The 27,135-nt window shown below is 51.6% G+C and overlaps 1 protein-coding gene across 3 annotated transcripts in view; it reads right to left on the minus strand.

The window, feature by feature from the left end:
* Positions 1 to 230: 230 nt before the first annotated feature.
* The window catches only part of STIM1 (stromal interaction molecule 1), a 105,642-nt gene continuing 78,737 nt past the window's right edge, over positions 231 to 27,135 (minus strand). The window contains exons 7-13 of one of the 3 annotated variants that reach the window (XM_059815924.1): positions 24,757 to 24,934; positions 20,565 to 20,732; positions 19,306 to 19,406; positions 18,613 to 18,848; positions 16,513 to 16,593; positions 13,057 to 13,456; positions 231 to 781 (exon numbers count right to left, since the gene is read on the minus strand). In XM_059815924.1, the coding sequence (XP_059671907.1) occupies positions 232 to 781; positions 13,057 to 13,456; positions 16,513 to 16,593; positions 18,613 to 18,848; positions 19,306 to 19,406; positions 20,565 to 20,732; positions 24,757 to 24,934 (1,714 nt within the window). In that variant the 3' untranslated portion in view covers position 231. The remainder of the gene's footprint in view (positions 782 to 13,056; positions 13,457 to 16,512; positions 16,594 to 18,612; positions 18,849 to 19,305; positions 19,407 to 20,564; positions 20,733 to 24,756; positions 24,935 to 27,135) is intronic. The other 2 variants (XM_059815943.1, XM_059815934.1) reach the window with 2 other exon arrangements.

Genomic DNA, 27,135 nt, shown 5'->3' on the forward strand with positions numbered 1-27,135 from the left:
TTTTCTCAGAGATCAGGAAATAAATAAGTTTAAATAGCTCCTCCCGCTGCCGGTGTTAGGTGAGGTGACTCAGAAACGGAGGTTGCAGAGGGGAGGGCAGCAGGTGCCGGCCAGCACCCGAGCCCGCGGGGTCCGGGACGGGCGGGTGCGCTGCGTTCCCGATGCACGGCCGCCCCCCGCTCCCAGCGGGTCGCACTCCTGGGTGGGTTTCCTCTTCCCCCCCGCCTCTCTCTACTTCTTGGGCTTCTTGAAGATCTTTAGGGGGAACTTTTTCTTGCTCTGGCCGAGGTCAACCTCATCGCCTGTCAAGCTGCTGTCCTCGTCCCCCGGGCTCTTCTTGGCAGCCAGCTGCGGGATGCGGGTGCTCTTGGCACTGCTGGGCCGGCAGTCAGAGATGGGGGAGGGGGTGTCGGGGTCGGTGGAGCTGGGGCTGTGCGAGCGGGAGGAATCCGAGTGGCTGTGCTTGCCGGCTGTCGGGTGGCTGATCTCCCCCAGGCTGGAGGACTTCTCCATGCCGTGGTTCACCATCATCATCTTCTTCATCACCATGGGGCTCTCGGGCAGCCGCTCCGGCAAAGCCCCCAGGGCGGAGGCTTCCGCGTGCCTGCTGCCGCCGTTGGGGGTGGGCGCGCCGATGGCAGGGTGGCCGGGGGCACCCTCCTCGATGGACCTGGTCAGCAGGTTGGGCCGGGCAGCCAGCAGCTTGGGCGCAGAGCTGGGGATACGCTGGTGGTCGCTCAGGTGCGGGATGGAGGAGTCGGAGTCGCAGCGAGTTAAGTCTCTGGGGTGGAGAGGGTGGAGGGGAGAGAGAAGTCGTTAGTGCCGCTGGCTCGGCAGCCCAGGGACGCGCGCCCGAGCCCGCGCACACACACAGATGCAGCAGCTGAGGGCAGCCGGTGTGATGGCAGGGCAGGGGAACCCCCTCGAGCGGCTTGCAGCGAGCCCCTGGGGAGCGGGAGCAGGGCAGACGCCCGCCCCGCTCCTGCTGCCTCGTCTACCGGTTCTGCTCCTCTGTACGTGTGCCAGTGGGACGACTGCGGTGGGCACCCCCGGGGACGGGGGCTCGTCCAGCCCGGTGCCAACTACCCAGCACACGGGGCAAGGCGACCCCCCACCGCAGGCAGGCAGGGCTGCTCGCTGCCTCCCCTGCAAGCAGAGCCCCTCTCCCCAGCACAGGCTGCAGGTGAGCTCACTAGTCGCACCGACCTAGCACGAGCCAAAACGCTGCTCGGTTCAGCGCCGTGAGGAGCTGGAAGGAAGCACTGTACACAGAGGCAGAACCAGAGGGATTGAGGCCCCGATCCACGAGGCAGAGGCAAGCACTCAGCTCTGAGCTCCTGGGTCCAAAGGCACCAGCTGTGGCTCCAGTGGCCATCAGGGGCCCTCGACCAGGCACAGCAGGGCCAGCTGGCCACCGCTGGGCTCTGCTCAGAGCCAGCAGCTCCCTCCCACTCCCTGAAAAACGACCCTACCAGCCCACACCTTTCCCATGGATCCAAGTGGGAGCTGGACCAGGGAGCTTATGGCATTGCACAGCTCGCCCTGGCCCCTGGAGAACCGGTGCAGCTGCGAGAGCCGATGCCCTTCCAGCTGCAGGACCAGGGGCAACTTCATCAGAGGGTTCCTCTGCACTTGCTCGGCTCACATCTGTGTGTGCGCCCGCCTGTTTCGCCCCTCTGAGCCGCGAGGCTGCAGCCTGACTGCAGCCCCGGGACAGAAAGTGCCAGACCGACCATTTCCCCTTTTTCCTGGGTCAGCTGGTGCAAACCTCTAATCCCCGCGGGAGGAATTAGAGGTTCAGCTTTCCCGCGCGAAGCCATGCCCGAGCGCGCTCCTGACACGCAGCTGCCTGCGGTCGCTGCCTGCAGACCCTCTGCTGCACAGCGGTTTGTGCCCCCAGCCTGGTGCCTACTTGTGATTGCAAATGGCGTTAGCGTTGCTGCGCCAGCCCGAGGAGCTCCCAGATCCTTTTTGAAGCGGAGAGTGGGAGGTAGGAGGAATGGAGAAATGGAAAGTCACAGCTTACTCCTTCCAGCCGGGATCACCCGGATAGGTGCGAGGCTGCTGTACCCAACATGCCCACGGTCCCTGCCGAAACCTGCTAGTGCGCCCGTGCAGCCGGACGAAGAGCTACGCTGCTCTCGCTACCACCTACTCTAACGCTGGCCTCAAGACTAGGACGCTGCACGGCCATCCCTCCTGCCTGACAGGGCCAGCACAGGCAGGGAGGGCGGGATGGGGGCTGCGAGGGGACCCAGCACTTGCCTCTTACTCAGGGTCTGCACCAGCTGGAGACAAGAAGTACAGAATGGGAAAGGCGAATGGAGAGGAAAAGCAGCAAAGAGGAGGAGGAGCAAAAGGGTGTGAGAAGAGACGGGAGGTGCTCACCTGCTCCTCGGCCCCCGCCACCCCCGTGCTCTCTGCTCCCGGCGCAGACCCCCCCACGCAGCCGAGCCCCAGGACGTGGGTCACGGTGCCCTGCTTCGCCCTGCCGCGCTCAGCACCAAACTCGGCCAGCCCAGCATGCGGAGAGCCCCTAGCTCCTCTTTTACGATACCAGCATCAGTAACATCGGAGTTTGGAGGCAGCAAAAGAGCGAGGAAAGCTGAGAGAAGACGCCCTCACTGCAGAGCTGGTACATAAGGAGACTTCCAGGAGGTACTGGGTAGATGCTCAGGAAAAGTGACTGCAGCAACAGACCACAAAGTCACCCAATACGACTGTACTAGCACAAATTGCTTGTAATAGGCAGGAAAGATTCTTCTCAGATCATTGCCCTCCGTAATGGTAACAAGGGTATTTTTTAACAAAACCCACTGAATAAACTTGGGCCCTCATTTAACAGCTCCATAGGAATACATGGAGGAAAGGGGTATTAAAAAACACTCGTGGATGGTTAGGATACAGCCCAAGATCCACTGTGAGAGCCCAGCTGTAGAGACTGTCTCATCTCTCATTTTAACAAGAAGAAAATAGCCCCAGGCATTGCTGGAATAGTCCCTGCCTTTCGCACACACACAACTGAGCCCATCTGACATCCGAGCGATGGAGAGCCGCATCCTCAAGGTTAGCAGCAGGCAGGGGAGAACAGGAACTGAACAATTTGGATGGTGTGAAATCCCCAGCTATTCTGAGTGAGCATCTTGGAGGCTGTCCAAGGGAGACAACTGCGATGGAACACACTGTATGGAGCCATGGGAGCTCCCGATTCCCCAGCGCCACCAGCAGAATCAGGACAAGAGGAAATGGCCTCAAGTTGCACCAGGGGAGGTTCAGGCTGGATATTAGGAAAAAATTCTTTACTGAGAGAGTGGTTGGACACTGGAAGAGGCTGCCCAGGGAAGTGGTGGAGACACCATCACTGGAGGTGTTCAAGGAACGTGTGGACGTGGCACTGCGGGACATGGTTTAGTGGGCATGGTGGTGTTGGTTGATGGTTGGACTTGATCTTACAGGTCTTTTCCAACGTTAGTGATTCCATGATACCGCAGCTCCGCAGAAGGTCACTGTCACGGCTCGTGGCCCACAGCTTTCACTGGGATAACTGGGTCTGGGTCACAGGCAGTCAGCTTCAGCAACAGCAGCATCAATAAAACCTGATGGGGCTGAACACTGGAGTATTTCAGAGCCAAATTCCAGGAGGTGGACACCGATGCCACTCACACAATGTGGGGGCTCGAGAGCTCAGGTTGCTGCTGGTAAATGCAGAAGACAGACGTAACTGCAATCACAACTCGACTCCTTTCCTTTTAGAAAGTTAGAAGTCTCATGCTCTTCCTGAACGTTTCTTGTCCATGTTGGTGCTTAACACACCTGCAAAGAGGGAATTTCTGCCAGGCCACTCATTGTGTCATCTCTCTCAAGAAAGGGTGGCAGAAGCCATCATGTGCATGTGCTGAGCTGTGAGGGTGAGCCAGTGCTGAACATGTGCTTTCAGAGGTTTATGTCCTCCACAAATACCTGGGAAGTGCCCCCTTTCCACAAAAACAAAGCAGACTTTGGCTGCATGGTTTGGCACCAACGCTGCAGACCGACGCTGAGCAAGAGGAGACAGCAGCCGGCGTTTCCTCCCGGCCCGCGCTCGGTCCCAGCGCACCGAGGAGAGGGAGCGAGGCTGCTGCGGAAGCTGCATCTTCTCAGCTGCCCGTGGACTCCCCGTCCCACTGCTCACGCATCTGCCGCTCACCGCTGGCTGCAGAGTTGAGCTCAGGGAAAAAGGGTCCATCCAGAATCTTTGCTCAGCCACCCCCGTACGGGCACATGGGTGAGGCAGCACGGGAAGGCAGCAGGGCAAAACCTCGGCCCGGAAACGCCGCTGATCTAAGCCAGGACTATGGGCAGGCAGGACCACCCCCAGGCAGCACAGGCAGGTACGCAGCGCATGCTCCGGACTCATTCCGGCTGATCCTGTCAGGCTGGTGTGCTGCTATGGCGGGGTCGGACCACCACTTCCCCAGTGCCGGCGTCGCTGCCTTCGGTCACGAGCTTTGCCTGGGAACAGGTCTCATCTGAGCTCAGCAAATGGCCACCGAGTGCCCTCCCTAAGGACCACGGTACAAGAGCAGAGCACCTGCTGCTGAAGTTCACCCGACGGAGTGGCTGAGCACTCCACCGAGGAATATTCTTTCCTGGCGAAAATCAACCCAACCTCTCTACTGGCTGCCATAATCACAAAGGTATCTGGGTAGGGGTCAGTGAAAAGCAATCCTTAAAAAAAATCCTGAGCTGATAGCAAATACAGCAAAAAGTATTTTTTTTTAACTGAGGTGGCTTCAAAAACGCCTTATTTGTGAAAAGGGTGAGTTTTCTCCCTGCTGAGACCTGCAAATGCCCATTAGCTCAGAGGCCAACCAGCGAGCCGCTCTCCCTCTCTCTCTCAAGGTCCTGCACAGTTTTAAATCCAGAAGGAACAAAAGCAATCCCGCGGCTACGGCAGCGTGTGGAGAAAATGACGACAGCAGATGGAGAAACATCCTCTGGTCCAGGAGGATTTTCTTCCCCTGAGCGCAGACACTGGGAACCTGATCCTCGGACAGCTGGTCCTGCGTCCCGGGGAGACGGACGCGAAACGCTGCCTCTGGCCGATGCTCGGAGCAGGTCCTTGGTGCGCACCACGGCTGCCATGTCTCCTCCCGGGACCACTCTCACCGCGAGGATCCCTGGGTGTCAAGGGGTCGGTGGCCGGTTTGCGGGGTCACGTCCCCACTGCCGGCGTGGCTGTTGCTGCTGCTCCCTGGGGATGCCCTGCCCTGGAGCGGATGGCCAGCACTGTGCTGGGTGCCGTGCTTGGTCCAACCTTGTTGGACCAAGATTTTTTCTTCCTGGGCACGCTGGCTTGCTGTCCAGAGGGGGACTGAAGGAGCTGATGGGGGGGAAACAGTCTAAGAGCACAGACTTTTCAAATATCCCAATGGTGCTAAGCTAACCCATTTTGTTCATAATTTATCCAGCTGCAAATCCGGAATATAGTCCCGACGAGTAGAGGCACCGTGACTGCTGACAGCAGCACGCCAAGTGGCACATCAGCGGTGGGCAGTGGGGAAGACCCAGAGCAGCAGCAGCCCCCAACGCCGCTCTGCGAAGCTGCAGTTCAACCCGCGACAGCTGAGACGCGGGCGTGACGTGACGGCGCGCGGCAGAGCGCTCACCACGCCGGGGACAACCCAAGGGGCCGGCTGGACCATTATCCCACCCTGCCGGCCGACATGCCAGGAGTATCAGGCACATGCAGAGAGGGTGTGCTGGTTTTGGCTGGGATAGAGTTAATTTTCTTCATAGTAGCTAGTATAGGGCTGTGTTTTGGATTTGTACTAAAAACAGTATTGATACACAGGGATGTTTTAGTTACTGCTGAGCAGTGCTTACACAGAGTCAAGGCCTTTTCTGCTTCTCACACCGCCCCGCCAGCAAGTAGGCTGGGGGTGCACAAGAAGTTGGGAGGGGATACAGCCGGGACAGCTGACCACAACTGACCAAAGGGATATTCCATACCATATGATGTCATGCTCAGTATATAAACTAGGGGGAAGGCTGGCCGGGGGACCGCTGCTTGGGCTGGGCATCGGTCGGAGGGTGGTGAGCAATTGTTTTCATTTGCATCACTTGCCTTTCTTGTTTGTTGTTGTTTTCATTACAAATTTTATTATCATTATTATTATTATTATTTTACTTCATTTCATTTATTAAACTGTTTTTATCTCAACCCACGAGTTTTCTCGCTTTTACCTTTCCTATTCTCTCCCCCATCCCACTGGGGCAGGGGGGGGAGTGAGCGAGCGGCTGTGTGGTGCTTAGTTGCCAGCTGGGCTTAAACCACGACAGTCCTTTTTGGCGCCCAACGTGGGGCTCGAAGGGTTCAAGATAATGACAGGTTTGACTGGAATGTGCTAGATCGAATTTATAGCTGTTGTTGCTGTTTAGCTATTAATCGGCAGGCTCCTGTGCTTGCCATGGGGTTTGCTTGCCTTACTGTCTATTAGAGTCTAGTGCTCGTTAGTGGCTGCTTTTTGCTTTTGCTGCTTGCTGTACTGCCATACTGCTTATCATCTTACTCTGCTATGCCTGGGAACATTTTGATAACAGCAATGGCCATGCGCCTGGGCTGGCAGATGGCCAGGGCATCGCTGCTGTTTCTGTGCTGCTGTACTGGACAGGCTGGAACTCCAGCGTGAACTCGAGTCAAAGGGACTGTGACCTGTGGATGAGTCCATGTGGGAGCAGGACACCCCGAAGCATCTGTGGCCGTGGATAAACCCACATCAGAGCAGGTACATCTCGAAGCGTCTGTGGCCGTGGTTATGTCTGTGCCACAGCAGGTGTAACTCTGAAGGGATTGTGGTCTAAGGGTAAGCCCACGCAGGAGAAGGTACACCTCGAAGCATCTGTGGCTGTGGATACGTCCATGCTGCAGCAGGTACACCTGGAAGCATCAGCGGCTGTGCATGAGGTCATGCTGGAGCACCTCAAAGTGTGAGGCCATGGATAAGCCCACAAGAGAGCAGGTACACCCTTGGAGAGACTGCAGCCATGGGAAAGGCCATGTTGGAGCAGGTTTACTTTTGAAGGGACTGTGGCTGTGGGTAAGGCCACGCTGGAGCAGGTATATCTCTGAAGGCATTGTGACCCATGGATAAGGCCACGCTGGAACAGGTGCACCTCGAAGCGACTGTGGCTGTGGATAACTCTTTGCCGCAGCAGGTATACCCCTGAAGAGACTGTGGCACACAGATAAGGCTCCACTTGGAGCAGGTACAATCCTAAGGAACTGCAGTCTGTGGATAAGTCCAAGCCAGAGCAGGGGCAAGGGGAGGAGTTCATTGCAATATTAAACCCTATGGTCTGGTCCAAAGGGACCAGGGGTGGAGGTTGTAATGGAAACACCTTTAAATTGTTGTAACCCAGGATTTGAGTTGCATGTTATGGGAATTATTATAGCAAGAACCCCTTGTTGCTAGCCAGGCTAGGAGCAAGGGGAGGAGTTCATTGCAGTGCTAAACCCTGTGGTCTGGTCCAAAGGGACTGGGGTAGAGATTGTAATGGAAATACCTTTAAATTGTTGTAACCCATGATTTGAGTTGCATGTTACAGGAATTACTGTAGCAGGAACCGCCTGAACCACTGGAGGACAAGACTAACAAGAAGCAGTGCAAGTGCAGCAGTGACCCCACCTGAGCTGGCTTTGGTGCCCAATAACTCCATGCAATACACCACCTCTCCTGTCCTGAGTGACCACCATAACAGATGGAGCCCAAAGTCATGGACCAAATGAACTCAATGGACATTTTGTGGACATTTGGGGATATTTATGGACATTTTATAGGGGTGGTCCACAGACAAAGGGAATGATATCTGTACACTATATCAAAGGATGGGAAGAATGATGGTAGGAGAGAATGTATTGGATAGTGTGCTATCTGAGTATGACATAAATGGTATGGAATAAAGGGTGGAGAATGTGCTGGTTTTGGCTGGGATAGAGTTAATTTTCTTCATAGTAGCTAGTATAGGGCTGTGTTTTGGATTTGTACTAAAAACAGTATTGATACACAGGGATGTTTTAGTTACTGCTGAGCAGTGCTTACACAGAGTCAAGGCCTTTTCTGCTTCTCACACCGCCCCGCCAGCAAGTAGGCTGGGGGTGCACAAGAAGTTGGGAGGGGATACAGCCGGGACAGCTGACCACAACTGACCAAAGGGATATTCCATACCATATGATGTCATGCTCAGTATATAAACTAGGGGGAAGGCTGGCCGGGGGACCGCTGCTTGGGCTGGGCATCGGTCGGAGGGTGGTGAGCAATTGTTTTCATTTGCATCACTTGCCTTTCTTGTTTGTTGTTGTTTTCATTACAAATTTTATTATCATTATTATTATTATTATTTTACTTCATTTCATTTATTAAACTGTTTTTATCTCAACCCACGAGTTTTCTCGCTTTTACCTTTCCTATTCTCTCCCCCATCCCACTGGGGCAGGGGGGGGAGTGAGCGAGCGGCTGTGTGGTGCTTAGTTGCCAGCTGGGCTTAAACCACGACAGAGGGACCTCCTGCATCCCCGCTGTGGCACCCAAGGGCAGGGGCTGATTTTCAGAACCAAACGCCAGCAGCTGGAAACTTTTGCTGGGACTTTCTACGGCCCAAAATGATCCTTTCTGGCGGTTCCCACAGGTAAACGCACGACAGGGGAAGTGTGTGCCCACAGGGACACGACTCCCTGGGATGCATGCTGGCTTTGCCAGAGAAAGCCAGGAGGAAGGGACGCTCCAGAGCCCACGGCCAGGACAAGAATGGAGGAAAGAACATTGCCAGGATATTGCCGGTCATCTTGGGCAAGGCTCAGCCAAAAAGGGCTGGCCTGTATCCCGCTAATTTTCACGAGGCTTATGCTGATGGATCGGTACGGCACATTTTCAAGAGGAAATGCTGACCACTCAGCCTGTTTTGAAAGCTGGCCACCAAGCTGGTTCATCCGGGGGGCCAGACAGCCTGGTAGATGGTATTAAAGGAAGGTGCCTTCAGAGAAAGCGCTTCTATGGTGCAGGCACTACCGAAGGCTCATCCCTCCTGAAAACCTCAGACCACCGATCTGAACATGAAAATAGAGACCTGGGAACCTCACTTAAGACAGCACGCTTCTCAATCCCAGCCACGCTGCCGCAGGGTTCACCGCTGTTTTGATGTAGTTGGGCACACCAACGATCTACGAAGACCAAAGCCGACAGCGTTAACCTACGTGAAGGCAGGACGTGCACACTGCTGCTCTTTTATCTGCTTTCACCTGCGCTTCCCACCATGCCATGCCAAGAATCCGAACCAACCGCGGTGAATGAGAGAGGGTGAGAAAATGGGAATGGACTGACTTTGCAAACAAAAGAAGCGGCGAGCAAAGCATGGAGAAAAGAAAGACTGGTAGTAGTGGAGAAAGAGGGGAGAGGGCAGGAAGATGATATAGAATAAATATATATTTTTCCTCAACTCTGCAGCCCATTGAATGATCTTTCCTGTGGGCTCCTGCTGTCTGCACAGCCCAAGACAGGCTGCAGGAAAGCTTAGGAGTGGCTCAAGGGTGTCCAACACTAAAGCAGGGCTTGGTCTGCCAGCCTCATTCAGACCTTGGTGCCTCCACCACTCCCTGCCCTTTGCCAAGAGCACCCACAGCTGCAAGGCTATACATTATATACCTAGCTAGCATGTGGCACCAGGGAAGCAAAGGCTTCCCCTAAGGCAGAATCAGATTTGCTGTACGGCTTAGTTATTCTGCTGTGCTCAGCGTGGCACAGTCAGGGGCTTAGAAACAGCCTCCACAATGCAAATCCAACAGTAATTTCTCCCCTTCCACTCTGTAAGAGCTGTGAATTACTCTTTTCGCTGGATTACTGACACTCTCCCTTTGCTTTGGCTGCCACCTCCCTTTCCCACTGGAAAAGGGCCACCAGCGTGGGGACTTGGTCCTACACTCCCATCTCCATCAGGTTTATCCACGGGTACCACTCGAAACAGGCACTGGCAGCAGAAACCTCTGTGCACACAGCACCCTCCAACCCCTCTCCCCCCCAGGGACACCCAGTCCCCTTCATTAACATTAAAAAACACACATCAGCCTTCAAAATCAGAACAGCTCTGACCTTATTTGCACCGGATCCTCTGAAGCCAATTGCAAAAGAGAAGCAAACAGTGAGGAGTTCATGAAAGCAATTCACTGGCCACGCGCTGGCCTTGCCTGGAGAGAAGGTCCCTACCAGGTTAACCCCCAGCAGACTTTAGCACCGTACACAGCTTGCACGGAGAGGAGTGATCCCCGAGCCTTTCTCTGGGGAACGGCTTGTTTGAGACGATTTCTCTTGTGAGGTCTCGCCAACATTGGCATCTGCTGGATAGGAGAGAGGCTAAAGCGATCCAGCAGCTCAAAGCACTCAAGGTAGCACTCTCCTCCTACCAAGGGAGGCAGGAATTTTTTGGGTTCCGTTTTCGTCCTTGGCAATGACTCCCTGGGAAGGCCTTTCTCAGCCTCAGCTTCCCCATCTGTTCTGCTTGCCTCTCTGGGAGGCTGTGGAGCTTGAGGGATGTATGTAAAGGCCTCCAAGACTGGTTATATAAAAGAGAAAGAGCAATACATTGGCTTGTGCTGTGGCATGCCTTCGTGGCAGTGTTTTTAGAGATGCATCTAAGCAGGATCTGCTAATGATGCAGTCCGACAAAAAATGAAAAGCAACAAAATAAGAACACATTTGGGCACCCAATTCTTCATTTCTGTTTTCTGAAATGGATGAGCATGGATTTTGGAGCTGTCTGCTATTCTGTAGCTGAAGCAAATCTTAGGTGAGAAGTTCTTACTCTGCAAAACTCCTTTGCTAAATCCGTTATCCTGCATCAGCAGGTGGTCTTTGCTATGGGAACAGGGAGAAAACAGTCCTACCTTCCACTGAACAGTGAACAACTAGGTTCTGACAAGCCACTAAGTGCCCATGGGGAATAAGGAGAAGACCCCAGTTACTCTCTCCTCATGACCACTCAGCACCATTGCCTTTTCTAATTGGGATCCCAAAGTCACACCACATTTCCCTCTGCCACTCTCGGGGGAGCCTGCAGGCTTGAGACTTTAACCTGGTCAGCAATTAAGTGTATCACAGGCCTCAGCTGAAAAAAAAAATCATGTTTATACAGCTATTTTTGAAACAGTACATCAGCCTTCGAGCTCCCAGGACAAGCCCTCCTCTCTACAGAGACAGGAAGGTCGATGGTAAACAGGGACTGTGCGATGTTACCAGACGCATTCCCAGCTTTTATCAGTCAAACCAGCACAGCTGCAACTGAACTCAAATCGGCAGTAATTAATCTATATTTTAATTATGCTGCTTCTCGTAATCCCAAAACAAACATTACTAAATTAACCAAGACGTTGCTCTTTAATTGTCCATTGTGGAGCAGGTGCAGTAATTTCTCCCCGCCCCGATACTCCAGAATCCATAATCTGCCTGGGGCTGCTCGGGGCTTTACACACGCTGCTTCTCGCAGCCTGGGCTCAGGGATGCGCTGGTCGGGCAGGCAGCTCGCAGGCAGCCCGGCTTTGAGACAGACAAGTTAGCAAGAGGGTGAGACATCCAAAACAGAGACTGTGTAAATGATGTCAGGGAGAACCTACGCCTAAGGGCAGGGGTACCTACAGATAAAGGAATAATGGTACAACGTGCCGGACGAATGAAGATGTGGTGACTTGGAATGTTGTCCTGTCTGGATAGATAAACGTGAAAGGACATTGCTCCTGTCGACTTCCTCACTGAGAGACTTCCAGCCTTTTCCCAGAAGTCTGTTCCTGAACACTGAAGATAAGGAGAAAGCGCAGAACAGAGAGATAAAATGGCTTGGCCACGGTCACAGGCGGCTCCCCGGCAGGGCAGGAGGACGGGACTCCCTGATGCCCCATCTCGGCCCTTCCACCATCTGCGTCAGCACCAACACCTCCGCACCGAGCACCTGCAACGCCCCTGAACTAGAGACCACGCAAACCACAGGCGCCCTTAGCCGAGGGTTTAAATCAAGCACCTGAATGGACGCAGGCTCAAACAGCGCTCTGGAGCTGGGCACATCCATGACCCACGTGGGACTGCTGCCCGTGGACCTCGTTCGGAAGCACGCCACCCGGGGCTGCCCAAGGAACGTGATCCTCTGCTTGTGGTACAGAACATTTCTGAGCTTGGGACGGCTGCCGGAGGCCCCCTCGCAGCACCCCAGTTAGACCAGACGGGATTCCCGCATCTATGGCCCACCCAGTCCTTTGCCTCTCTAACGCCAGTGTGGTGAATCAGGAGAGGTCAAGGATTTAGGGGTGATGATAACCGGTCCCTTGGATCCTATCGTACATAGGTCTGCAAAGAACCATCGCTTGCCGGCTGTTACTACTGAAAGGGACCAAGTTAAAGCCAGTGATCCAGCAGTAAGAAGCTCCAACTCCCTCCTCATCATTCAGACGCTCCTTAGCCAAAACACAACCTTGCCTCATCCCCTACCAAAACAGAGGTAGAGAGTCACTCTGAAACACAACATTCCTGAACGCTGCTTTTTGCCACCTCTTAAAAACAGCACAAATTTCAAACCCTCCGGCAGCACCAACTACTACCTCATAGTATCCACCCATCGTGTTTCCTTTGCAATTTGCTTGTGAAGACCCCAAATAAGTCAAGGCTTCAAATAAGGTCAGCGTTTGTTTGATTAGTTGTGTTACCTTTGTTCTCACAGGTGCATCACCCAAGTGAGAGACTGACATTTAGCGATAACTGAGTGCCCAGGAATTCTCATTTGCTTGGCTACAGTTAAACAACAGCACCTCCTTGGTTTATGCACCCACTGAGTTCGCAGATACGGGGATGGACCATGGAGCACTCCTTAGAGGGTCCACTGGCACGGGAGAGCGGTTGAAGAAACAAACATGTGGACAAATCATGAAATAAAGGCCCAAAAGGAAAGGGCTCAAGGAATCTAGGAAAAAGAGCACCCGAGCAAGCATCAGCTCTGAGACACAGCAGGCAAGAGGGAGCTAGAAAAGAAACAGCAATATACCCAAAGCTCTCAGTGCGACAGCGAACTCCAGAGGTGACATCAGGAGGGGGCAGATCGGGGATGGAGTCCATCTGGAGGAAATAAGAGGAGGTGGTGTGATGGTAATAGATAGGGTGGACATGGCAAGCAGGAGCAGATGCAGCGGTGGTGGATGAGGAGCAAGAGGTGGAAGAGGTGGTGGTGGCAGCAGATGATGGGCTGGTGCCGGGAAGGTCGGAACTGAAAGACTGTCCAGAGGAGAGGCTGTGCATTCGACGGAGAGAGACTCTGCCTGCCCGGTAATGGGCAGGTTGGCCCGACTCATTCTGGCCTTGCACATAACTCTCTACCAACCTCTGAGATCCATGGGCGTGCTGTGGGTCCACCAGGCGCTGGCGAACTGTGCTGGGCAAGGCAGGAGCTGTAATGAGAGAAAGGGGAGAAGGCTGAAGGCAGCTGGAAAGAGACTGCACATCAAATCAGCGAGGAGGCATCGCGATAAAGCTGCCACCCACGGGCAGGGCTACGCACCGCAGCACCATGCCTTCTGTCACCGGGACACTTGCTCAGGCCACTGCAGCCCTCCCACCTTCTGCTGTAAGTTACACTGGTTTAATGCAGAAGCAGCATTAAGCTGGCACTACTGCTTAACATGCTAGATTAATGCCCAGCCCATGAGAAACTACATTTGACATTCCAGATATAGGTGCTTTCTGAACACCTTATCTGATCATCTTGCCTGAAGCAGAAAGTGGCTGCGTGATTCACCCTACCCAACTTTACATCAGAGCTACCACCCAGGCTCCCTTTATAGTAAACGTGAAGAAGTCGGTACTTTCAGGGCATGATTCATTTCATCCTAACGCAGACATCCAAATCGTTCATACGCTTCATGCCTTGGTAGTACTATTTCCCTCCACAGCCTAAAAAAGGAGCCTCCGGTGATCAGCTCAGATGTAGGCACCTAAAGCTGGCGAGGTGAGCTCCGCTCCCGGAGCTCAGCTCTGCTCCTGCTTCCAGCATTGTCGTGCCAGTGCAACTCCTGGAGCAAGGCACAGGAATGCGGGACCAAAAGCAGAGTTGCAAAGTACAGCTGCACTTCGTGTTCAGGCACAGAAAAGCTTCTGTGAAGATGCAGAAACCTCCCAGCCTTGTACCTTTCTGTGGGGCAGAACGGCTGGGACACGTGGCAGATGTGTAGTAACCACGATACTAATTGGGTAGGCACAGGCTTTTGTCATCAGTCCACGCCTGAAATTATAGCTCTGGTCCAAAAGTGGTATCATCTGTTCCCAGTCTGTTTGATAACTAGCTTACTGATCAAAGAGACGCTCAATTTGAAAAACATTTTTCTCTAATTGCAAATTCATCTCGGTTTGGAGAAACAAATTGGACTGCCTCCTTCAGCACACTGCCACCAGCTAATTAACAGCTTTTAAAGATCATAATGACCTTTCTGGCCACATAGCCTTGCCTGGCAGGTAACAGAGGCAGAGAGCTCAGCCAGTTCCCCCTGCACCAAGCCTACACTACCTCTGCACCACACCTACACACTGGGCTGGAGCCAGGGGGTCGCGGTTCGAAAGGCAGAGGGAGGCACCTCCGCCTACACGGAGATTTCTGCACACTCATTTCCATCAGGCAGAGCACTACACATGGAAAACTAAGGATCAACCGGGCTGCGTTGCCATCCGGCAGACAACGGGACTGGTGGTATTTAATCCACTAGCTGTAACTTCCATACAAGATGTTCCTTCTTGTGCAGGAGATAAGGTGTTCAGGATTGTTCAGGATTTCTTATATGAGTAAGAAGTAAATGTAAAAATGGGTTAAAAAGGTGAACAGACAGGAAAGCTAAGAAATGGAGTAGAAGGAGAGCTCCTTTGGGAATCGAAGAACCAGCAAATCGCTGCTATGAAAACATACAGCTGGGAAACAGGAGTCTCCTGCAGCTCATCTGGCAGCAGCAACTCAGGTACCGAAGGATCACTGCTGGGACATATTTCAAGTGGAAGAAGGAACAAGCAAGAACAGTTCAGGCAACTTTGCTGTTTCCACATCCCCAAGGTTAATCACAGTTTCTCTCACAGGGTCTCACCACTCAGGTTTGCTACTTGTTGCTTTACTACACTGCCCATCTACAAACCTTTCGCTGGAGCTCTTTATACCATTCCCTTTCAAGATTTTTTTTCTCTTAAGAGCTCCAGAGCTGAAATTAAGTGAAATCGAGTCACACGGAGTCAGGGTGGAAAAAAAATCCCTTGCTCCGGTGGGGACTGCAAAAAGCTGATGAGAGGAGGTGAGGGGGCGAGTGTTAATGGGCAGAACTGGAGGCTGTTCCAGCCCTCCTGCCGTGCCTTTGCAGCAGCAATGCTGCTAAGTAAGGCAGCACGGACAGGAATAGCACAGCTGATCCCTACTTGCCTGCTGCTGGCGGGGATACAGTTTAGGAGTCTCATTTTGGAGGGCTAACGGGGATCCAAGCTCTGCAGAATAATTAACTGGGGGACTACGGGTTTCTGCTACAGGTTTCTTTCTCTCTTGGGCCATGCTTTTTTCCCTAAGGGCTTTGTTTCTTTTTTCCTGGCGTTCCACTCCTCATTTACCAAGGTGACACCTTTCACCTTTGCACTCTCCTTTTGCACGATGTACCCTGCGATAAGCACAGGACCAAAGGCTGAGACCTCGCTTTGCACAGCCCCAGCAGACCCTCGCTTCCCACAAACATCGTCTCACACCAGACACTGCACACGTTTTATCCATGTTAGCCAAATAACCTGCTCATCACCTTGAGGCAGACCACCACCACGCAAGCCCTAACCAACGCCAGCGCACAGCCGGGCCTGCTGCTGCACATGCTCGTCCTCCTCCGTCCCACGACGGCCGGCGTTCGGCAGCGCTCCGCGAAGGGAAGGCTTCCAGCCGAAAACAGGAGGCTCTGCGTCTCTGGGGCTGAGCGTGCTGTCCCCGTGGCCCCGGCATCAGGGCATCGGGGGACAGATTAGCATAATAGGTGGCATTGCTCAATTTATTTAAGGATACCGAGGGAAGAAAGGCACGGCAATCGGCGTCAGCCCCCGTGGGGAGGGATCGGGGTCAGCCTCGGCTGGCAGCAGAGGGGCTGCGAGCAAAGCCTGCGCGGAGAAGGAGGTGGGATGGGAAAGGGAACATTATCACCTCCTCCTGGCCCAGCCTGAATCTCCATCTCAGGGGTAAAAAAAACCCTCCAGATTTTATAACTGTTTTTTTTTTAAAAGCAAAACCCAAGAGCACATGAGAACTACAGCGAACTGTGATTCTTCTTCATCCCACCAGACTCTTCCCGGGGGTTAGTAAAGATGCTGATGACTCAGTGAAGAGAGGTACATTCATTAGTTTTCCGTGCCAGAAAGTTGGAAAATATGTGTATGTATTTTAGTTGAGAAGAAGGGCAGAGGGTAGAACAAAAAATTAAAATATAATCAAAGAGAACCAAACCAGGGTATTTCCAGAGGGACTGATCCTCCAAGGACAGAGACGAGCGGTCACTGAACCTGCGCCCGAAAAGCCAGGCTGCGTCTGGGATGGGCCAACCGGGTGTCAAGGGGAGAGAGAAAAATGTAATTTACTGGGAGAGTCATCACGGGCAGTCAGCAACATCCCCAACACATCTGGGGAGGAAAAACTCTGCACTTCTCTCCTGAAGCAGATTTTGTACACAAAGAAAGAAAAATCCTCTAGGGAAAGGCAAATCCTCCCGTGCTTTGGGAACTTGGGTGCCCAGCGCTTGCTACATGGAGTTATCACCCGCAGGGATGCAGATCAGCGCTGCGGCACGGAGGCAGGCGGGCAGGCAGGCTCACCACTGATCACTGGACTGACGGGAACTGCAAGTCCTCACTGCAAAAAAATCTCCCTCGAGGTGTCTCAAGCAAGGCACAAAGAAGCTGAGGCTTAAAATCTTGGATGAAGACTTATGCCTCATACAGCTCACATCCTGGAGAGCGTGCTTCAGGTGTTACTCAGGACTTCAGACATCCCTCTCGTTAATACCCAGCTTGCATCTTTGCAAGTGTTTCATTAGAGCTGTCTAGCTTGGTTTCTAATGGTAACTGATAATCACAGAGACTAGTAAGTAGGACACCATTATCTGTCTGATGCTTTAAAGTGCCCCTATGCACACTCAACCCCATAAACCACCGGCTCCAATCCCCATGTTTGCTGAGCCCTGGAAACATGCAAATACCCCGTTCCTCCTGCCTTAACATCCTGCAGGCTACCCAAATCCTCAGTGCTCTGCCTCCATCGCCCATCGCCCGACCTCAGCTCTCGCCTCCAGACCTTCACAGCATCTAACCAGAGCCTGAAGCCACGAGGGAGGGATGGCGATGGCACGTACAGGCATCTCCTGCAGCGCACGCTGCCAACCCCGAGACTCTTCTGTTCCTCTTCCCCACCTCCTACTCAGTTAAATAGACTTTTGATGAAGTCCTCACTAGAAAGTGACCCGAATTAGACGTAACTAAAAAGATTGCTGCAGCTAACCCTGTCAGCACGGGCTTCCCTCTCCCAGCTGGAGCTCTGAAAGCTGTGCCCTACCCACGTGCCGCTCCCTGCGCCACCCAGACCACTGTCGCAGAGCGGCTGAACCGCTCCTCAGGCCTCCCATTCTCTGGTGCAGTAGCTAGAGATAGGAAACTGTACTTGGAAAATGCATTTTTGAGAAAAGCAAGGCCGAATCTGGGTCAGCTGAACATGGGAACAGTAGTCAGGACTGATTCACAAACCTTTTGCAGAGGAGACAGCCGTCGCTTAATCCAAGAGCTCAGCAACTAAGAGAGTAACTGGCACAGGGTGACCCCAGTTCAATCCCTTCCTCCGAGAGATCTGGGCTCATGCGAGCAGGATCATCCACCCTCCCTCTCCAGCAGCCCCATTCCTCCCTACAGGAGTTGATGCACTTTGTATATAAGCAGTCACCGATAAAGAGGGAGAGAACGTCCACCTTGGTGACTACAACACACGCACAGGAGATGGGGCATTGGGGTTTCAGTCTTTGCTCCAGGAAATGTTTAATAGGTCATTACAGGTAGGCAGCATCACCACAGCAGACTGCTCCTCCCCACACAGAATGGCAAGAGGTGGAAGTCCAAAGCTGGGCATGAGGAGGGTGTGTCTTCAAGTCCTTCTGTACCCCAAACAAGTGCTCTAGCCAAGGGGGGATCAGGACAATGCACTTCATTTTCCTTTCTCACTTCTGTGAGTCTAGCCCAAGCCTTTGGGGTTTTTTTTTTAAATGCTTACATTCAGTGAGTTGAACAGAACAGCATGCATATGATTAAATGATGACTAATAACATCTACAAATTACTAGTTCTGCTGGAATTAACAGGCTCCAAACAACCCCAGCAGTGGTGGTCTGGCACTTACGGACATTCCTGACCCTTAACAACAAATAACTTCATTTTGGTAATTTAAAAACCAACTTAGATACCTGAATTCCTTCTAACACATTTGAACTACTGTTCCAGGTCTACCCCATGTTCAGCACCTGGGAGATGCTGACTCACCATGCACACAGCTAACAGGGACTACGTACATTGTATGGACATGGGAGACACGATCTCTTCGTCCAAATCGTCCACATCATCAGTCATGATGAAGTGCGAGGGGTTGGGGCGCGGGGTGCCCATCCAGCTGGGGTCAATGTTAAGGGCTGATGCCAGGGTGTGGATGCCCGGGTTGTTGACGATCTGGAAGCCGCAGAGCAGCTCTATCTGCTGCCAGCGATGCAGGCGCTCCCGCAGTGCAGCCGTCACTTCGCTCAGCGCTTGCCTGGAAGCAAGGTGCAAACAAGGGAAAATGTAGGGAATGAAGGAAAAAACACACCGTATGTTTTCTGAAACAGGGAGCCTAGTGGTTCAGCTTTGTATCCTAATACCTGAGATATCTTTCATTCCATTTTCAGGAACACAGGAATTAAAAAAAAACCAGCAACGACTGAAATATCCAGGGATCATGGCTTAAGAATACTGCAGCCTCCTGAACCCTCTTTTTGACAGGACTTTTAATTGCTCTGCATAACCGTGATTTCTTGCTTCACACAGATAAATTAAAAGGTTATTGATTAGGAGGAGCAAGTCTGATCCCAGCTAACTAGAGTCAACAGAACAGAAGTTCAGCAAAATGAGACCAAGAGCACCTGTACAGGCTACAGTACGCTTGCGTCTGTAATACGAGAGGGTTGAAAGAGGCAGGCAGAAATAACGGAAGATATTAAGTAGATACTCACTTTGCAGTTAAGATTTTATGATCAACATCATCTAGAGATGAGCTGTGAGCAACATGAAATGTTCCAAACAGGGTGTTTCGCTTCTTTTTAATTTTTTCAGCCTGGAACATCAACAGAAAAAGGTCACAGGAAGAAGAGGACCTTATGTTTCCTCCAGGACAAGAACATCCTGGATAGGCTGAGACAGAAATAGTCCCTGCAGCTGTTTGCACACATGTAAGTAGCGTGAATTGGGTTTTTACTGAAGGACGTTACTCTTCCTAGCACAGTGGGTGAGGAATTCACCAGCGGCGAGTAAGCAGGTTGCAGGTTTCATGCTCCTCCTTGGCCTTTCTCCCGATTTCCCAAGAGTCAGAGAGAACTGAACCAGCTACTTCATACAGCGAATGGCTCTCTCATAAAGCCTTGTTTTGTCTTTCCCTTGAGTAAACTATCAGAGAAACACTGTTAATGCCCTAAGGTTGTTGGTTTGGGGAGGTTTTTTGGTTTGGGGTTGTTTTTTTTGCCTTCCCTTTGTGGCACAGTGTATATTCAGAATTAAAGTCTCCACACACCGCTCTGGTTCACACATCTAGTGGCATTAACTTCAGACTTACAAAAGACAAACCAAGGACATGGACATGAGAACTGGCAAAGCAAAAGGAAAACCACTGAAATGTTAAAACGTTCAGAACAAAAACATATTAAGGCAGACAAATTTTTCTATGCTGCCAGCTCTGACTGCTGTGTATGTCCACAGAGACAAATACATGTTACAACAACTTCCCTGCAGCTCATCACTTTTTGGTTGGCACAGAAAATTTTTAACAACTGGGAATACAGAAATGGTTCATCGCTACAGATCGCATGCACAGGTTAGAAATTTTGTTGCCTGTGCACGTAAATCACCTAGAGCAGGGATTACGCTTAATAGGTGCAAAACCTTCTGCTTACTGACTGCCCTCAGTGCTGTCGCGCAGGCAGCAATTCATACTCTGCACGCTCCCATGGCTCCAGCCTGCTGAAGACAAGCTAACGCAGCTGACGGGCTTGCCCAGGTCAGCGCCTGCAGTGCCCCGAGGGGCGATTGCTCATCATCATTTTCAGCCCCTACTGACACCTCTGTGAAGGTTTGTGCTGCACTTTAAAAAAATGCAAATTTAAGGCATTAAAAGGGAAATAAAGAAGGTACAGAGAAACCAAGTCTGCAGGTTTCATTCCCCAAACCTTTCCCCACAGCTGCGAGGGGAGGACCCGGGACGAGACGCTGAAATTCTCACCCCTTCCTTGGCCACCAGCAGCTGCTTCTCTGCATTCTGTTTCTTGATGTTGTAGTACTGGACCTCCACCTCGTGGGTCAGCTGGAGCCACTTCTGCAGGGCCTCGGGCGCAGCCCAGCTGCAGTGGGACTCCAGCTCCTTCTCGGCGTTCTTGAGAGCCATCCGCACCTGGGAAAGAACCGGCCGGCGCGGCGTTGCAGCAGCGGCAGGGACAGCCTGCCCTCTTGCAGGGTCATCCCAACCGCTGGCTGCCAACCCGGTGCTTTTAAGGCAGCAGAAAATAGAAAAAATACTCCATGCAACTTAACCTTACTCAGGACAGAAGCAGAGGTCATTAGGAGGAGAGGTGGCATCCCGGTACTGCGGGCAAGTGGCAGAGAGGAGCACAGCAGGGCAGCCATCCGACAGACAAGGCTGCTGCTCGGGTGACCAGAACACCCTACAGTGCTTTCCTTTCATCCTAAAGGTGAGCTCCTTCCTCAAAAATTTCCAGCCATCGCGATGCTGTCCTGCCTCAGCACCTCAGCTCTCAGGGAGGGTAAGCAGAGCGTGCGTTCATCGCCGACCTGCTCTACCCCTTCACGTCAGCTCCTCTGCCTCACAATGGCATAAACTGCACGTAAACCCTCCAGAGCTGACAGCACAATGCACAAGTTAGTTAAAAGAGAGTTAGACTTTAGGTAAGGATATTCAGAGTGCTCATCTTAGCCTCCAGAAATCTCTGCGAAGTTTGCTGCCTGCCTGCAGGTCTGCAAAACCCACAGATCCTCCTCCTGAGGCAGAATCGCTGACAACACCATGCAATCGCCTTTTTTCTCTGCAGCTACTGAGCCAAACAGAGGGAGCTTGTCAAAAGACAACTTTCACACTGGAGCAAGATGATAAAAATATTTAGACACAAAACATGTGCAGCTTGGTCAGGAAAAGAAATAACACGTCTGGAATCGGCAGTTTCTGTAGCTTTCTGGGGGATTCTCCTTCTATCCCAGCTCAGTCTCCTCCACACACCATCGGTCTGGTCTCCTCCACACACTTACTTATCTGGTTGGAGATGGGAGCAATTACAAAATTAGAAGAAAGTGGGTGACAAGCAAGTTGAGGATACCAAAACCTTACATAAAAGCATTTAGTGCTAGAGACCATCAAGAATTAACACTTCTCTTCCATTACACATGATGTGGAGGGACTTTAGTAAACCTGAAGCCTGACACAAGCCCTGCAAGAAGTTGACGTGTTCCACACTGGAGAAACCGAAGGATGTTGACTGCAGCTTGGAGCTGCTGCGGTCCAGGGACAACACAGCGGTGGTGGACTGGACTACTCTTCAACCACAGCACCTTGAAGCTCAGGACGGGTATATGTGGTTACACACTCTACAACAGACTTCCGTGCTGTTAAAATAAAAGCCAGCCCTAAGCACCTTCAAGAGCTTTCACTGCCCCAGCAAGCCCTGGCCCACCAATGCAGACCTTCTCCTAACAGAGGTGGAGCTGGGAGGAAAGGTCCAGCTACAGCACGGCGAGCTACGGCACGGCGAGCTACGGTCAGGGCAACACATGTGTCACTGGGATGATGCCTGGATGACGTCTGTCCCATGTTCTCTTTCTGTTCTTTAGGGCCCAGGTCTAAGAAGCACAGAGGCAGTGGGAGTATCCAGCGACCTGCTCGGGCTCTGCGTCAGACCCTTCCCAATGCCCAACACACGCTTCCCACAAGCGCGTTTACACCCACCCTCGCCTGGTGCCGGTGCCTCTTTGTTTCCCACAGAGCACAGCCGCAAGCGGACTGAAGATAAGCATTTTTTTAGAGGATTGCTCAGACTTGGATCTTTTCCCTTAACATGTTATTTAACTCAGTCACGTCTCACCAAGTCTGGCTAGGTGTAATTTCTAGTGAGCCAAAAGCACCAAGTTACACACAGGTATTTGAAATCCCATATTTTATCCTGGAGTACATTTGTACAGTGCATCTAGAATAGAAGTAGCCAGGACGCACTGCATGGAAGAGGTCAACTACTTACATCACTTATGTGCGATTTAGTCTTGTTGAGCATAATGTTGCCTAAATCATTCAAAAAGTTACAAATTCAGAATCGCAGACCCCAGGAAGGTCTGGTTTTTCCCCTCTGACACCAGCGGCACCAGGCACTGCTCCCACCACAGGCAGAACTCTGACCACAATCCGCAAGTGCCTGGGATTTAGGAATATGGAGAATAAGCGGGCAGGAAATCTGCCACTAGGTATGTGGGGTAGAGGAGTGCTCAAAACATCTTCAGGAACAACGTTTTTATGGAATGGTGGAAAAGGGAAGCGGTGCAGAACAACAGCCAAGGACCAGTGGTTGAGATGAGGCATCATACAGCAGTGTCCAAAACACAAACCCTCCCAGTTCTGCAGGGGAATCAATACAGATAGGAGTTACTTTGTGTGTCTACACCCTCCTGTGAAGATTTCTAAGATCCCATTTTGATCACTAAGAGCAACAATTTATAAAGCGAGGAATGCCCTCCAGGTCTGTGGCCCCGGCTGGGCCCATGGGCTGGGGGAGGATGACCTAGCGAGGAGAGAGGATCGGTGTGAACAACCCAGTACGGGAGAGTCCCATCCCAGAAATATACTGCTTCTCCATCTCATATGCCAGACTGCAGCAGGAGCTTCCAAACCCGCCAGTATCATTTTAAAGAAGGTGCAAAGAAGGTCTTGTTTTAATATTCCCTGGGACCCAAGAATATCTTAAAAATCGGATGAGTTTTACGGTCAGTGGGAGTGACTGGTTAATGTTATCTGTGGTCTACAGCTCACTGGGATGGTGATCGTGTTATAATCACACAGTGTGGGTCAGGTGGGTAAAACCAATACTCACCCTGTCAATGCATCCCTCCCGAAGGCCTCTAAGAAACAACAGAGCGGTTAAGTCACCTCTGGCTTTCCGGGTTTCTTAACAAATGTAAAGTGGAGGGGGGAGGTGGAAGGGATGAGAGCCTGCCTTCTCCAAAAGCCAGGAGCAGGTTGGGCACAAGGGCTCGGGGTTACAAGAGGAAGGCTACACATCCTTCTTTCATGGCCCACAATACAAAATGACTGAATTTCTGTCTGTGTGAATACGGACACCCCAATGCGTGTCCTGAAACGGAGCTCAGTGACTTTGTGGAGAGGCTGGATGAGCAGTCAGGAGGAATGATGTTGGATCACGAGAGCAAAGCTGGTAACAGGCGCCTGCGGGTGTCTGGGCTGTTGGTATTCCAAGCGGGAAGGAAATTTGCTGTTTGCAGACTATTTGCACCCCTAGGCTGCACTGCCCCATGGTTCCCTGGTTACCTGATGGCCTGGGAGACTTGTTTCTCCCTTGTCAGTGGAAACCCTAGATTCTGGTCTCGTTTTCTTTCCCATCCTCCACGGTGGCATAAAAGACTGGGCACAGTCAGGTTGGGAGGATATGCTGATGGCCTCAGAGTATCCACGGTACTCGCCTGGCTCATGCAATTCTGGATCACACAATTTCAGCTTAAATGGATATATACCAAACATCTTTCTTTTTTGCCAGCAGCAGCATCATCCATAATATTCTGTCTAGGCCTCCACTGCAAGATATAACTTGGGGACATATTTTCCTGCCAGTCTGAATTTAAAACTAATCTTTTTGAGAACTGCATATGAACTCTAACTTTGCTGTACAGATTCTAATCTAGTGGTAAATTTCCTTGGAAGGAATTTTCTGTCATACACCTCTTTGATCCACGAGAAAACACAATAAGCACAACCAAACTAATTCTAAAGCTCTCCTAAAACCATTAATAGATACAAAAGGAAAAAAAGAAGGAGCTTATGGTTTGAAGTTACAAGTCATCAGAGGGGTACAGCTAGAGGTCGAGCTCAACACCTCTCCTTCTGCAGGGCAAGCTGGGACGGCGCGTGGTAGCAGCACATCGCTCTTGAGATGGCACCTGCCCGGCCCCTGCTACCCAACGCCCAAGCAGCACTGTTACGGATTATGGGGGACGTGTAACGTGGAGTAATGGAAGACATACTTGGATCTTTTCCTCCACAAAGGGAGTAGAAAAGCAAAGGCAGAAGAGCATTATAAGCAGAACATCACTGGATTTCTCAGAAGGATGAAGCAGAGTGAGGAACTGCCTACGGCTCTTGCTGGCGTGTCTCGTATGTAAGCGCATCCATCTGGCTGAACCCTTACCTGCTCCAGTTCTTGCTCAGCGTATTTCTGCCTGCTCAGTTCATTCTCTGTGCCCTCCCGCAGTTCTCGGAGCCGGTGTGCCTCCTGCTTGGCGATGCTGATCTCATCTTGCAGTTTCTTCTCCAGGTGCACCTTTTCCACCTCCACAGAGCGATGCTCCTCCTGAGCCTTCTGCAGCCTGCAACACACAGAGACCGAGAGCCCAGTGCTGTGCACGTCGGGCTCTCTGTACACAGCTGAAGGAGTCCACAGGGCAAGGGCTGGCCAGCCATGATCTAGACCAACCCTGCTCTTATTTACTCTGTGTTGATGTCAACAGAGATCTGTATTTGCAAAGTCAAGGAGAAAGTTCACTGTGCCCGGGAAGAAATTAAATTGACAATTAAATTGTCAACTCCACAGTCTCAACTTTATTCCATTTATTAAATACTCAGTACGTATTTTCTTAATTTTCCAAAGCACATCAAGATTTCCTTTACTAAGCCCCAAATTAATTTGAATTTTCAGTGTTTTTACAAAAATGAAGACCTTTGCCTTTAATAAAAAAAAAGGGAGGGGAAGATCTGCCTGAGCAGGTGTGAACACCCAGATGGGATGCCTCCATGTTCCACTTCAAAAGCGTTCAAATTTAGACATGTCTTAATCTTGCCTGGAAGTGATTACTTTTCCTCGTGACAGGATTAAATTGGTAGGAATTACGTATGGCAACAAAAAGCAATGACAGATTACTTGTACCCATTCAGGAAGGTTCAACCATCCGGGCTGGGAAGCCTCAGCCCTCTGAAGGACGCACCACCGCAGCCACAGCGAGATGTTTCAGGGTTTCTACTACGGCGTTTGCGTTTCAGGGGAGTTGCACTAGTGCAAACCCAATCCCTGCACAAGTCAGTGACATCAAATTAGCATCAAGAACAAACCTGGCCCACGCGGGACTGAGCTGTCCTGAAAAGGGGTGGTAAAGTCTCTGGTTGTTGCCACCCAAACAACCTCTGGTGCCAGCAGTGCCTCTTTTAAATACAGGCCCAAACCCATGGGTTTCCAGAGACACAGCGATTGCCAAGTTTAAAGGGGAAAAAAAAGATTTGGCAGGTTTTCAGTTGAAATGAAACGAAGACGTTCGCTTCACAACAAGGGCTCTGAAAAACCATGTTGTACTACCAATGACAGAAATAAGAGTATTAAAGGGTTTCTTGCAAGAACCAGCCTAATGATTCTAACGAAAAATATTTTTTTTAAATGATGGCAACAACTAAACCCTGGATCAAATTTCTGAGGAATGTGGTATATCCGTCTTTGCATAACTTCAAATCAAGACGTGATGAGTTTCCAGAACATGTACTTCAGCTACTGGATCGAACACAATGAAGTGTTGTGGCTTACGCTGTCAGAAACTGGGTGCATCAATCTAACAGTCCCACCTTTTAAACATGAACTTCTCTTCCAAGAGTGTCAGTTATCACAGTTTGAGATAAATCAATAAAAGTAGGATGAACCCACAGTGTAGGAGCAGCAGAGGCAACGCTATTTTTAACCCAGACCAAACAGAGGAAACTCCTGTTTTCTGCCACGAGAAGCAAAACTCTGCTCCCCACCCAAACCAGCCCCTTCGCCCTGCACGCACCTCTTGCCCTGCCCAGGCAGCTTCTCTATGGATTGGGGGGATATTGGATAAAGCACTCATCTACACTGAAGCTATCAGCAATGTTTGTGAGGTTAGCAAGGCATCAGCCTAACCGACAAAACCAGTAGCGGTTTACAGCGGATAGATTTTCAGTGACCAAGTAAAACTATCCATACAATGGAAAGAAAAAAAAACATCCTAAAACTCCAGATGGAATCATCTTAGCCAGGAAAAAGTATTTCAAGGTCATAAAATCTCCTCCCACTCAAGATCTTCAACATTCAAACTGGAGAGCAGACCAATGGAGCGATGTGCGGGGAGACAGACGAAAGGGGACAGCGAGGTCTGGCTCCGGGTATGCTGTACCTGTCCTGCAAATGACAAATAACACGGCTCGGGAGGGCACCCCCGGGCTCCCCGAGGGGCTCCTGCTCATCCCGGACCAGCTGGGGACTAACAGAAAGGGAAAAATGGAACCTCAGTTGCTACAAACGCTGCTCCCTGCAGCACACGCAGAGGTGTCCATCTCCCAGCCTTGTATCAAAGGACAGCACTTGGCTGTGCTCTTGGCAGCGGGGGACGGAGCACAGCCCGTGCGCAGACTCGCGGCAGTGACCCATCACTACCTTTCGGGTCAAGAGCGAAGCTGCTTGCTGCCCCAGCCAAGGACTCCTCTTCCTCAGGCTCCTCCTCGGCATGCAGATGGCAATGTAAAACAGATTGGATGGGCTGGACTCTCATCAGCCGTGATGTTGGCT

Source organism: Gavia stellata, chromosome 1, assembly GCF_030936135.1.
Source record: "Gavia stellata isolate bGavSte3 chromosome 1, bGavSte3.hap2, whole genome shotgun sequence".
NCBI lineage: Eukaryota > Metazoa > Chordata > Aves > Gaviiformes > Gaviidae > Gavia > Gavia stellata.